At 35.6% G+C, this 14,308-nt stretch overlaps 1 protein-coding gene across 2 annotated transcripts in view; it reads left to right on the top strand.

Moving 5' to 3' along the window:
• LOC113239209 (LIM/homeobox protein Lhx2-like) overlaps nt 1-14,308 on the top strand; it is a 75,090-nt gene that overhangs the window by 27,822 nt on the left and 32,960 nt on the right. For both annotated transcript variants that reach the window (XM_026476102.1, XM_026476103.1), the window contains exons 2-3: nt 10,088-10,268; nt 11,552-11,686. In XM_026476102.1, the coding sequence (XP_026331887.1) occupies nt 10,189-10,268; nt 11,552-11,686 (215 nt within the window). In that variant the 5' untranslated portion in view covers nt 10,088-10,188. The remainder of the gene's footprint in view (nt 1-10,087; nt 10,269-11,551; nt 11,687-14,308) is intronic.

Below are 14,308 nucleotides of genomic sequence, written 5' to 3'. Positions count from 1 at the left end.
CTTGCTTCGCTGTCAGTCGAACAAACGAAGACTAAAGCGTGAATGACTCTCTGTATGCGATTTTAACGCCCTATAAGTTCGGACACTATTTAGCGCGGACGCGACGTCCATATAATTGTAAGTCAATGGTAACCAGCATTTGATTATGAGTTTCCATTTTTGTAATTTGCTGGCCAAAACAAACCCGCGTAAATGTCGTGGCAACCAAATTAACGTGATTTAAGGGAATCTATTGCTATCAATCGGTAGACAACATGAATTTACTATGCTAAAATGAAAGTTGTAGCCATTTCAAATAAAAAAATCATAAAGTTTAATCCCTCTCCTGTAAAATTTGATTTAGTTTTAGTTTAGCAGATATGCGCTTTTTACAATATACGCGGATTTGCGCTATCTCCGACGATAGTCCGATTCTAAATTTCATGTTCTATGATTCACTTTTAGTTACACCGCGTAACTAAAAGTGAAACAATTGTAAGTCCATGAATGTTTTAATTGACAATATGTATATATTTATTTATTTAGGTAGGACTGTACAATACTGCTACTCGAATTTATTTAACCTAACCCACTAAATGGGGGACGCAACCAAGATTTGACCCATATAACATATATTTGTTTCTTGGTGTCAAATGTACAAATGGTCATTGATTTAAACGTTTTAAGTAGATATTGCGATAAATTTTTAAAAATAACGCGAAATAATAAACATTTTTACACAAAAAAAGAGCGAAAAGTGAGATTACTAACTTAAAACTAATGTGACTAAAGACTAACATAGATACAGATATGATTCTCATATTATAATTGTTATGAGAGTTTATTCTCATAAAATTTGAATACTAGTGGAAGCTCCTTGTGAAAGAGTACGTCCAGTACCAAGCAGTAATGTGAGAATTAATGCGTTCCGGTTTTGACGGGTAAGGGTGCTGGTGAAATTACAGGCACATGGGACTTGTTAACTTATGTCTCTAGGTGATGGGCGAAGTGGCAGTGCCTCTTACGTTTTTATGATTTAAGCCCTGAGTTGGACTGCAACTGTTACCGACAGGCGTGCCGCTTACCACCAGGCGCACGATTTGTTCGTTCCGTCACTACGTATCATAAAAATAAAGCTGTACTGTATCTGTGGCAAGTTTGTAAACACAGAAGACATTTATCAAATTCGCGGAAGAAACAGCTGTTCCTCGTCTGTGTAATATATTAAAACACATACGCGATTTGATAGTATCAAGTAACAGAACAGTCGGTTATAAAAGTGTAACATTTCCAAACACATTACAAATGGCATTACATCGTCGTTTTATATATTTGGTTCAGTCAAGAGTAAGCTTTTGGATGAAATTTTTGGGAAAGTTATTTAATGGAAATGGAAGTAATTTTTTCCATCCTGTCTCCGTATAAAATTAATAACACAAACGCAACCACCAAAAAATATACCCGACTCGTGTTTCGCCTCTCCACGAGGCGTCCTCAGGGGCTGTTGATTGCTCGACGTTCGCAAAAAATTAACGCCATGAAAAAATATGCAACACAAGCGCAGCTATTTTGCACGATTTAACCTTCACTGGGTTCGAGGAGAAGCAAATTCGTTTACTTCTATTTTTATTTTTATGCACTTCCGCAAAGTGACGCCTGAATTTATTAATTATGTTTTTTACTTCAAGGCTTTGATAGGAGATAGGTAATAGAGGGGTGCTAAAAATGTACGGTGTATGCAGCAAGATAGCATAATAAAGTTTTCTTTGTGTACTTTTTCGCTTCTTTACATCATGTTTGTTAATATAAAGTGTTTAATTAAGATAATATATAGGTAAGGTAAAAAAGACAATAAAAGTTTAACTACTAGAAAATAAAACAAGGATTTTTAAATTATATGAATAAAATTGGGTCCCCGCGGTAAGGTGCCCAAGATGCTGGCAGCGTTCCCCCTTTGTTCCCCGTCTTCGCTTCTATCTTAAAACTTGCGTGTGTGAGGTAATACGTAATTTTATTGACGATAATTTCCTTGCTGAAATTGTGTCCAAAAATTCCTTTTTTTTAGATACCAAGTGACTGACAAACAAGTCGTGCGCCTGATCGTAAGCAACATGCCTGTCCAAAGCAGTTATAGTGCCATTTAGATTTTAAATTGGAAAGATCTGAGGGTCACGGCCACTGCGCCCGTTACCCTGAAATATAAGTTAACAAGTTCTTAGGTTTTCGCGATTGTTACAATAGGAAACGAAACTATTTTTCCGGATTTAAATCGCGTATGTTTGTTTTTTTCCAAACAAACCGACGTTTCGGGCCCTTTACAGGTCCCACGGTTGACTGAGGTGGTACAGTCTTCAACCAGTTATGTCTAGTATTGATGCAAACAACCCTATTTTTTCATTATAGTTACAATAGTTATTAATTAAATAATATACCTTATTTCAATAAAATAATTTGTAAAAGTTAATGTAGCGTAAATTGGAATGTTTTTTTGTTGTAAAATTAAAAATAAAGTATTTAATTAATAACTGTTGTAACTATTTCATTTCCTATAAGTTAACAAGTTCCAAGTGTCTGTAATTTTACCAGCACCATTACCAGTTTTCCTTCAATAGTTTGAGGAAAACTGTAACTTTAGTGATTACTTAGGTGTTCGTTTATTTGGTAAAAGTGAATAAATTTTTATTCAACTTATGTGTGCGATAGTCCTTGCGCCCGCGGGCGGGGCGGAGCGAGTCACGAGCGTCGCGTCCGTCACCGCCGAACCGCGAAAATTATGCGCACGCGCAACTCTACCTGTTTACTGAGCTCGCAGAATTGATAGGAATACAATATTCGCTATGAGATTCAGAACATTTTTGCTGTACAGTTTTCTTTTGAGCGTCGACTCATCCCAAGTGTGTGTGTGTAATACGCAATAACTTATCAATCTAGAAATAGGGTTTACGTGGTATTTACCAGCATATTTCAGTAAATAAATAAATATTAGACATCACAGACGTTGCTCCCATCCCAAAGTAAATAAATAAAGTACTTATTTAAATCAGAAACAACGACCTACATCACCACAATCACCCAGATCCGAGACTATTTAGAAAAGTTACTTTCTACCCAGGACCTCAGACACGGCGACCCCATGAAAACCGGTATGCAAGCCACTCGACCACAGAGGTCGTCAAAAAAGCACTATGATTATAAGTCGATCATTCCCGGACAAGTGTTCACTACCTAATTTCCGTGGCAATTTTTATCATTTCTTTTAATCTTTTTATACTGTCAAACGAAAGTGCAAGGAATGGCTTATTTTGCAACAGTAGTCGTCATGCTGCTGGTCTGTTGTGGAATAGTAATCCGTAGTATAGCTGTCTGGTAACAGTAATTTATACCCTTTGTCGTTCTGATTACATTTGCTTGTTTTTGCTTGACGTGTGTATTATTATCACTCAGAACCAGTAAATAAATAGTTAGATTTAAGTTAGATTAACGATGTTTGTTTTGTTGTAAACCTTTTATTCAAAATTATGTTCCGACAATGTCCGATAGAGAAAACAGGCGGACTGCAAAACAGCACTATGCTGAGGCTTCGTCCTGTTCATCACTTATAGCTCATAGTTTATTAGCACATGTACCGTGTGATTATCTGTATTACATGTGTCTGTATGATGAATAAAGTCCTATCTTATTTAATTTAAATATGCAAATAAGTTGTCCAGTAATTATTAAATAGTATTTCACGACCCAATACTCAAATAATGCACGATAAAAAATCGAATCCTTAAAAATAAAAATTGCCACGAAAATAAGGTAGTGAACACTAGTCCGAGAATGACCGCAGTAAAGCCTACTTATAGCATAATGTCACCTTTACACATGTTAATTCAGAAGCATGATAAAAATTTAGCACAGCCCTAACTGACTCAAACAGTTTAACTCTTCGCACAAATAAGGTCGACGGCGATATCTCAATTACAACGAATGATCAGCATTGTTGTTCGTTTCTCACCTTCCTGGCCTTCCCGCCTTGCTCCATTGTTTTGGCTTGTCGCCTTTTAACACCGTAATGGGGTAATGCCATTTTCAGTGGTGCGCAATTAACTGTTGAGTACATTCAAACAAGTTGCTGTTAAAATGTTTTGGTTTTTGGTTTTTTTGAATAAATAAAAAAATATATTCTAAAATAATGACAATAATGACAGTTCTTCGTCACTTGTTATTTAGCTAGATTGCCACGAAAATCAGAATTTGATATCAAAATTGGCATCAAAATTGTAACATTGATTAAACTATACCATTCGTGAGGTTGATTCTCATGGAAAGAATGTGTGAGAAACTCTAGGGGTTGCTCTTCATCAAATAACATTATCGTATTTATTTGTCATTAAGAGCGGTCACACGGTGATTTTTAGCAGCGATGCAAACGCGATGTAATGGCGATGCAGTCGCTAATCGTCTACCTTCTATCTTAAGCAGCGATACAAACGCAATGCAAGCGCGTGACTGCATCGATACATACGCACGATTGCATCGCTACACTTGGGATTTAAAAATGATTGCATCGACGCAATCGCGCGTTTACATCGATGCAATCGCCTATAAATCTCAAGTGCAGCGATGCAATCACACGTTTCACGAACGCGCGTTTGCATCGCTGGTAAAAGTAGTCGTGGATTATGACTACTCTTACAATGTTTATTTCAAATATCATAGATATAAATGTCCTGAAAGAACTAAAACAGTCGTAACTAGGTATTTCTGTCATCCAAGTATGCAAAAGATAAATTTTTAAGGTTATTGGATGTCACGATGCGTTACTACGATTTTTTGTGACATTATTCGAACAATTCGAAGATCGGACAATTCGGTTGGATTCGAACCAGCGCCTGTAAGCAATCCGTGCCAGACGCTCCCCCGATTGAGCTACGGAACGAACCACCAAATCTTACGAATCTCTCCATGTGCTTGTTGCAGATCTCTGTTTTAGGTTTTTAACTTTTTTTGCCGTAACGCCATCTGTACGAAATCTATTTCTTCACTCAGTCTGGTAGTCATCAGGTGGTCTGCAGTAGGCACATAGAAAGAATCGTAGGGTCGGGTCCGTTCCGTAACTCAGTTGGGACAAGTACGGTATGCTGAAGGCGCTCGCTGGTTCGAATTCAGCCGGGTTGAAGGAACTTTTGTTAGTGTTTGATATTTGTATTAATAATTAGAATACATAAATAGGAAATGAAACTATCCGCATTTAGATCGCGTATATTTTTTTCTTCAAACAAACCAACGTTTTGGGCTGTTTACAGGTCCCATGGTCACGCAGTCGTTAGAATATTGTAACAAACAATTAAAAGATGCCGCCGTGGTCACTGTCGTTGGTTTACTAACTTTTGTAAACCTTCTAACTTTACGTCATTTTTAATTATGATCCGAATTCGACAAGTGTGAATGCGTGTCATGTCTTTAATAAAGTTTAATCAGTACAGAAAATAACTGCGACGTGTAACGCAACGTGGGTGTCCTATATGACATTACACACTACATGACACCCTTCGGCCAAAACTCATCCTTCATGAGTCGTCAAGGTCGACAGATGTCGAGTTGGTACTCTCACTACAAATGAATTAAAATAAACATTGTGGTGGGACCCTAATACATTGTTTAACACATTCTTTCACGGGGAGTGAGTTATCTTTTTTTCATCGATTCAGAAAAATACACTTTTTGAGTTAATACAGTGCGATTATATTTATGGGACACAACAGTCACATTATAACGATTTTGTTATAAATGATATAATCATACAAGCATATCAATGATAAATACTCAGTTTGTTGAACTTTTTCATATCTTAATGCAAAAAGAATCTTCTACGCAAACCGCAGTACCTGTCCCCTGTAGTCTATGAAATAAAAATATACGACTCGATGCAAAACAAAACAAAACGTTAAGCCTTTGTCTCCGAGCCTCATAAGTCTGGAGATTCTTGCATACATAAGTAAACAGGCATGACTTATAGTTAACATTAGGCCTCACGTTGTTTTGAAATGTGTATATAGTTTCAGACAGTTCTGTCACTCCGCCATGTTTTACTTTTAATAACCTCGGTACAGAGTATTAAAAAACCGATTTCAAAAGTCTGTCATCCCCTAGTTTGCCACCCTTAGAGGTGGAACATGTTCTTCAAATTTCAATGGGACCACCACTGAGGCACCCTCTTTCCAACAAAAAAAAAACAATCATGAAAATCGGTTCACAAATTATTTATTATATATATTACGGAGTTATTGTGTAATATACATAGAAAAAAGAAACAAAAAAACATACAGTCGAATTAGGAACCTCATCCTTTTTTTGAAGTCGGTATAAAATTACACAAGGCGTATTTGTGTAATATCCAGCAATCTCTAGCGTCGCTGCTAAAGTGTCGGTGATGTGGGCACTTTATTACTAATTTTAATTGAATATCTAACTTACTACAATATTCGAACCAGCATCTTCAGCATACCAGGTCGTAGTTTTCCCAACTAAGCTACGTCACGAACCAGCAGATCTAACGAAAGTTATTGTGTGTGCTCTAGTCAGCCGCTGGTAGCTGTAAAGGTACCTGACTGACTGAAGAAATACTTTCATTGATTTCTCACAGATGGCGGTACGGCAAAAAGTCGTAAAAACCTAAAATCAAAGATCTGCATCAAGCACATAATAAAATTCGCTTGTTTCGTTCCGTAGCTTTGTTGGGAAAGCGTCGGCCTGGTATGCTAAAGACGTTGGTCGAATCCAGCAGAATCGAGTGAATTTTTCTGTGTTTGATCTTTGTATTAATAACTAACAAACTAGTGGAGTAATTTCACAAAAAAATTACAATAGCAAACTCCCATATAAATTTTTGTTGACATAATTTGTATGCGTCTGTTTACGAAAAATATGTGAAAATATAGAGTTGAAATTCTTGACAAATTTTGTTTTGGGTTTACTGTCACTGAGAAAGTCAGTAATTAAAGATATTCCAGTTTGAAATTTTGGAGGTTATGTGTTACATAATTGAATAAGATGTATTATTATATCAAAATAAACTACAGAAGCCTTAAACAGAGTTAATAGAAAATGAATTGCTGTGGGATTGTGACGTGACGAAAGTCAGAGGAAATTATTTTGTAAACTGGTATGGCGAAAAGGCATGAAGTAAAGCTATAACAAAAAAACTAAGTTAATTAATAACATACCATAAACTATTGCACTGGTAACTCGGACACAAATTATTTTTTTGTGATACGTGCCATCTATCCCTGATTTTATTAGCTTTGTTGTCAGTTTTACCATTTTCTCGCGTGGCTTTTTGGAGAAGAAATTATCGACTTTATTTTTTGTACGTGAAGTAAATGTGGACCCATACATAGCTTTAGTTAGGAAAAGGAAAAGAAATTTCAGTGTACTGAAATTTCTTTTTTGGCGGCTAGATGTCGCGTTAGTCATTAGAGTTTCTTTTAAATATGGTTTTATTTCCAGAATTAAATAGACCGTTATTATAAGTCGAAAAACCTAATAAATTTATTTTATTCAAACTTGTAATTAAGACATTTGAAGACGCTAACGAATTTTTTTAAATATGATTTTGCCTTTGTTCTAATATCATTGATCACGGTAGTAAAACATCAATACAATACAATAAAAAAATTATTTATTGTGCCCCAGAAAAGAAAACAAATCAAATACAGTTAAATTAAAAATAAGTGTGATATTCACGTTACCATGTTATTATTTACAATTATTATATTATTTACAATTGCACTATTTACAATTACCCAATTATCCACAATTGCACTTTTATTAACGATTACTCTATTATTTACATTACACTTTTAACTACAATTACATTAAATTGCATTACCGTGTATACCAAGTTCCGTGTCATGTGTTCTCTATTACCGGATCCACCGAAAATCAGTCGTAGCACTTGCAGTGGGACAACACCAAGCTGAGTGGTTGACGGATTCCGTAACAGCACAGCACGCATACTTTATCATTGTTATTTGTTTCTTGTATAAGTGATATATGTATACGTACCATCTAATTGTTTTTTATTTTTTCTTTTTACATGTTTCTCTTTGGAACAAATATTTCTATTTCACCTGTAAAATACATTTAAAAGCACACAATATGTATATCAGTTCTAGACATATGCACACAGCACTTATATTTTTTTTTATAATATCAAGTGACGGGACGAACAAGTCGTGCGCCTGATGGTAATCTATGCCTGTCCATAACAGTTACATTGACAGAGCTTTAATTCGCAAAGATCTGAGGGGCATTGCCACTGCGCCCGTCATTCTGAGATATAAGTTCTGTAATTTCACCATCTAACCGCTCACGCGACGCGCTCCTCCTACCGCAAAATGGCTGCTATTTGGTTTCGCAAATTAGAAAAGCATTCAGTTTAAATACAAGTTTTTATAAATAAAATTTATTATTCTGCATTGCTAAATAAATACCCTCCGTACTACCAACAAAAACATCACAAATAAAATTCTGTAGTACAACGCAAATCCTGCACTAAAAAAAAACACTAATGAAATTTTTGGTGTACTTAGATAAATATGATAATATTCCGTTTGAGTGGTTCTAACGTTTACCATGAAATTACTCCTTAGAGTATAGTTTATAAACATTTATATTCAGGGTAAACTTAAAAAACACTACTTACGGTATGTTTTCAATAAATAAACACCGAAATCACCAGCCCAAACAATAACACTCACGATTGTCGTGACATATTTTTGAAGTTGTTTATTTGTTTTAAATGACAGACCCGGGCGTTAAAAACTATATGGTTTGCTAGAGTAGTTACCGAAATAGCAATTAATATTAGTTCTTTTACCTGTTATAACTTCGATATCCGATAAATCGGTATAAAATCATCACCGGCACCTCTAGGTGTGGTATGCGTCTACGGCTGCATGTATCGCGTGAGCGGTTATATATTCACATTATAACGAGTTTCTCTTAGATAATCACCACTCATTAATCATAAACAACAATCACTTGACAACGCAGAATCGTATTAGACCGGTGAGAAAAATCTTGTAAATCCATGCGTAAAACAGAAAAGGTTTTGCTAGGTTTCGCTTCAAAAACCTTGTTATGGCCAGCATGATGCGATCGATGAGTGCGATGATATCCTTACAGTTTTGATCTGTTGTTTCATTTATCTGTACTTTAAGAATACTATTAAAAGTAAAGATTTTGTCATTATTCATAAGACCAAATAGTTTTCTTTTCATGTGGATAATTATCAGCTGTAAATTGGTTGGATTTGTAGTAGGCAACTACAGTTATTTACGTAATTCTCTCTTCCAGAAAATGTCTATTTATGGTTTGTTTTAATTACAAGCAGCTTTATTCAAGTGCTCTTTTGGCGCTAGCGTTTGTTTCGCGAGGCTTAAAATGTGGTGTACCGACATCAAATTGCGTTAAATTCTGAAATAGCACCTGTTTAAATTCCGATTTTGCCTCGGTTCGTCTAAAACTTACGTGCAGCTTATTTTACTACACCACTGTTCACATTTAAATAAATAATAGACGTAATAATGTAAATGTTAATAACCTGTATTATGGTTATGAAATAATTTCAAAATTTTTTCTAAGGTTATCGAGTTCTTAGGTTTTCGCGATTGTTACACATAGGAAATGAAACTATTTTTCCGGATTTAAATCGCGTATATTTGTTTTTTCAAACAAACCGACGTTTCGGGCCTTTTACAGGTCCTATGGTCACTGTTGACTGAGGTGGTACAGTCTTCAACCAGTTATGTCTAATATTGATGCAAGCCACCCTAATTTTTCACTATAGTTACAATAGTTATTAATTAAATACCTCATTTTTAATTTTACAAAGAAACATTCCAATTTACGCTACATTAAGTTTTACAAATTATTTTATTGAATGAATTTTTATTAAGTTCAATTTATTATTAATTAATAATAGAAATTAGAATAACCTAAAACATATTGATTAGTACGGCAGTCTTATGTCTGTTTGGGATTTTTCATTAGAGGATATACTGGATCCCAAACTGAACTTAATTTTTGAACATTATTAATTTTTAAATGTTTCCAGTAGGTTCGCCGGAGCATTCTCGCGCAAAAACAGTGATGGCAGGCCCCAGCGTAGAGTCGCAGGTGCAGGGAGAAAACAACCTTGTTATTTGAGAGTCGGGAAGCATGTTGAAGGAGCGGGATAGCTCGGAGGGGTCGCCCGCGCCCGACGAATGTGCGGGGTGCGGGGGCAGAATCCATGACAGGTGAGGTCGACTTTGCTTCTCCACTGCAGTTTTGTTATTTTAACTGCCCGGCCAAAATTTCCGCAATTCGCTCCAGACGGTTGAATCCTGTTGGAAACTTAGACCTGTGGTGCATCCTAATGAGATTGGACCCGGTCGGCTGATTCAGGTTATTCTTAATGAATAAATGTGTGACGTTACGACCTCCTTCATCGTCGTCCCACCTTTTTATCAACCTCGTTACTGGTTCCTGGCCACTTACTTTTAAAATTTTGCAGCGTTTTTGAACTCAAAATTTTGAATCATTCCCAATTCCTTTTCCTTCCTTCATTATTCATCACTCTCATCAAAATTCTTGAAGCGAGAAGACGTGTTTATTTTTCATCATGTAAAACTCCAACTCCACTTAAACTGGTTTTAGAGTATTAGATATATTTATACGCATATAAAGATACTTTGTAATATTATTATAACTTTTTTATGTCATTGCATTATTGTTTTACAGCATTCCTTTTCCTCTTCTAATAAATTTGTGTGGACCAAGCCTTCTCTTTTACACTAACTAAGGCCATGCCACAAATGTATCACAGATGTATTGGGTACTTCGACTGCTGGGTCGTAAAAGTAGAATGACTCAGGATCATTTCGTAGAAAATTCAGTCATCTTTCCATTTTTGGCAACTTTCTAAGACAGACGAACCAATTCTTGGAAACGCGATGGTGACGTCCGCTGAATTACTATTGGGCACTAAGTTAGCGTACTTTTGCCATTTCAGATCATTTGACATCAATATTCCATCTTCGGTCGATTTAGCAATCCAGAATACTACATGCTTATGTCATTGACTATACTACATTTTCGTGCAAAGCCATTTGTTTCATCCTTCCTGATCCGTATGGTATAGTTATAGACTGCCGGCATCTGTGTTTCCGAAAGCTACAATTTAGGGCCTCAAGACTAGAGTGAATAATTAGACATTTACTAAACGAAAACGTTATTATTGGCCATATCGTCGGTATCGGGAAAGATTCTTACGTAAAAATAGTTGCAATTGTCACGAAATAATATTATGTATTTATATAAAGTTTCAGAATGTTCTGATGATTCTGATGCTTCGATTTTTTTCAAATTTGTATCTACGTTACTATCTTCAATGTTGTGCATAGTTATATATATATATATATATATATATATACTATAAGTCACTTATAATAAGTCACTTGAGACATATGTATTTTCGTACTATCGTTCCGATCGGTTCACATGAGGTTGACATGAAAACTGATTACAAACTTTGAGTCAGGTTTTATCTCCTGGCTCTGGACCGACAGTGGCACGGCACCTGCTTGCGATGCTGCGAGTGTCGTATGCCGTTGGACACGGAGTTCTCCTGCTTCTCGCGCGATGGGAATATTTACTGTAAAGACGACTACTACAGGTAAGTAAATTAGGTTGTAAATATGACAATTTCAGAGATATCAATGTGGTATCTCTGAAATTGTAGTATGATACAAATGTAAAAAATAGTGGAAATGTTTTTAAACGTTGGTAGATGGTGTACAAAGCAACCGCGAAACATGTCCGTGTATCTAAATTGGTGCGATTCAATGCTTGATTTCATCACTGCAGTGTGTTTTGATTGAACGGTTATATAATGAAATAAACGACCATTAAATAACGACTGGTGCAATTAAACTTCAGCTCAAAATCGAATGCGCTTGCTCGGCGATATTTTTTTGGCTGGTGCGAAGGTTTTTTATTCGAATGTGAATTTATGATTTTGTGCGCTTATTTTAACATTCTACACCTTTCGTCACTGTATTGATTTAGAATAGACTACAACATAAACCATTTACTGCAACTCCACAACATAAAAATACACAGAAGGAATGAATAAAAAATACAAAGCAAAATAAAAAAAAGTACAACTAATCAAACATATCAAATTCTTAATAGTCAACACAAAACAAACAAATGCCACAGCCGAGATTTGCCTGTGACGCTGGTTTTCAGTCGACTTTAATATCGAGTGAGTATCGGACGTGTGTGTTGTTTATATAAACTAAAATAAACTTTGTTAATTTTAAAATTTACGTCAAATAATATCAGTACAGAGTACTAAAAACCGACCTCAAAAATACGTGGAGTTACATCTATTTGCCAAGATTTTTTGAAATCGGTTACCGGAAAGTGCGCAAACCCGGATTCATCCCCTAGTTCGCCGCTACACGGGACTTGACACAGGAGATGATAAAAATCGGTTCTCACTGCTCAAAATATATTGAGAGAGAAATACGCCTTGAATAAGAGAATAGCACAAACTCAACTATTAAAATATTTCGTACTTAGAATAAAATTTAGGCGCTATTTATAAAAATGAATCTTCATGCGTGAAAAGCCACTCTTAGAAGTGGATGATAAAGGAAAAGTTTTTTGATTAGACTGCTTTTTTTTGTGTAACTCCGTATTCTGATGATTCTTTTTTTTTTGTTGGAATTAAGGTACCTCGGTATAGGTCCCATTTAAATTTGATGAAAATATTCCATCTCTAAGGGTGACAAACTAGGGGATGAATCCGGTTTCGTTCACTTTACGGAAACCGATTTCAATAAAACTTTTGAGGTTGTTTATTTTAATACAAAACTTAATAATTATATCATCACCTACAATCTAGAGATTATGTATAGTAACCGTAAAGTTAAAACTAGATGAAAATAATGAAAAGAATTTTTGAAAAGTTGCAATTCTAAATACTCGTAGATATGAGGTTTAGTGGTTTATTCAACCAATACCATCCCAATAAACCCACTTTATACGGCCCAATGCACGGGTTTCCTCTCAGGCGAGGACAATGCTGTGAACGTGATATTATTTTTAAGAAAAGTTTAGATGAAAATTGGCATCTCTGAATAATAAAAATATTTTTACATATTATTACGGCAATGGTGTTTTATTTATAAGAAATACAAATTTTGAAACGATTTTTATGAGATCGATTCAAAAGCAAACGATTCAGAGGCATATCGATTCATAGGAAAAATCGGGCATCGCTAGTGTTCAGCAAACTGTTGTCTATTGTTAATTTTTAAAACAAAGCAATATTTTAATTGCGTTAAGAAAATTTAAACATAAGGTGATATAATAAGTTACAATTATGCAACATCTGGTTTGAAATCTGGCCCTGGAAAGTAATGACTTTCCGTTTCTGTACTTGACGAAATCAAAGAATGGTGTCTGTTCATGTGATTAGCAAGTTCGTGGTATTATCCTATGTTTCTACGACACACTGGCATATTTTGCATATTGGTCCCGTCACTTGATATTATAAAAAAAATTATCAATACCTATTTCCCACTGACCATAACACATTAATAAGACGTTTAAATTATGAATACGATTTAGACGATGTGATTCGCCTTAATGTTGAATCGATTCACTTAAAAATCGCATTGAAATGAATCGATTCCAGAAATTGCTGGATCGTATTCACTTCATAAAAATTGAGTTGTAATATGCATCCCTATTATATACTTCAAAAAAGTATTTCCAAAACCACATAGAAGTCCGATAAGTCAAACTCCATAATTGCCAACAAACATTGTCAACGTCAGCCGCCACATGTTATGTCAAGTCGCAATTAAGGGCCGTCGCATATGCGCGCTTCCCACACCTGTCCGAGCCTGTTTGTACCTGTCTTGTTTCCCTTTACTTACAAATAGACATTTTGGAGTATCTTTCTTTTTTTTTTGTCTAATTTGGTTCCTATTGTGTAGTAGGGTTGAAAAATTTGTTCCATATTGATACATAGTACTTACGTAGGTGTGTGTTGTAATTTAAAACAATCTGACGTACTGTAGCAAAGTTGACGCCGTATCACATTAAGATTCTTTTTTGCGTGCATGCAACGGCAGTCAGCAAGCAGCAGCCACCCGCAGCTTGCTCGTTCTTGCCAACTAACGAACACACACAGAGCGGGTGCGTGTCGAGCGCGGGTCGAGTCGGGACCGCGGCGAGTCTAATTCCGTGTATTTATATGGGCGACAACACGTGTGTTGTCGTT

Source organism: Hyposmocoma kahamanoa, unplaced genomic scaffold (assembly GCF_003589595.1).
Source record: "Hyposmocoma kahamanoa isolate Upper Pololo Valley unplaced genomic scaffold, ASM358959v1 99702, whole genome shotgun sequence".
Taxonomy (NCBI): Eukaryota; Metazoa; Arthropoda; class Insecta; order Lepidoptera; family Cosmopterigidae; genus Hyposmocoma; species Hyposmocoma kahamanoa.
Note: the sequence above shows the minus strand (reverse complement) of the source record. Positions and strands in the feature narration are given on the sequence as shown.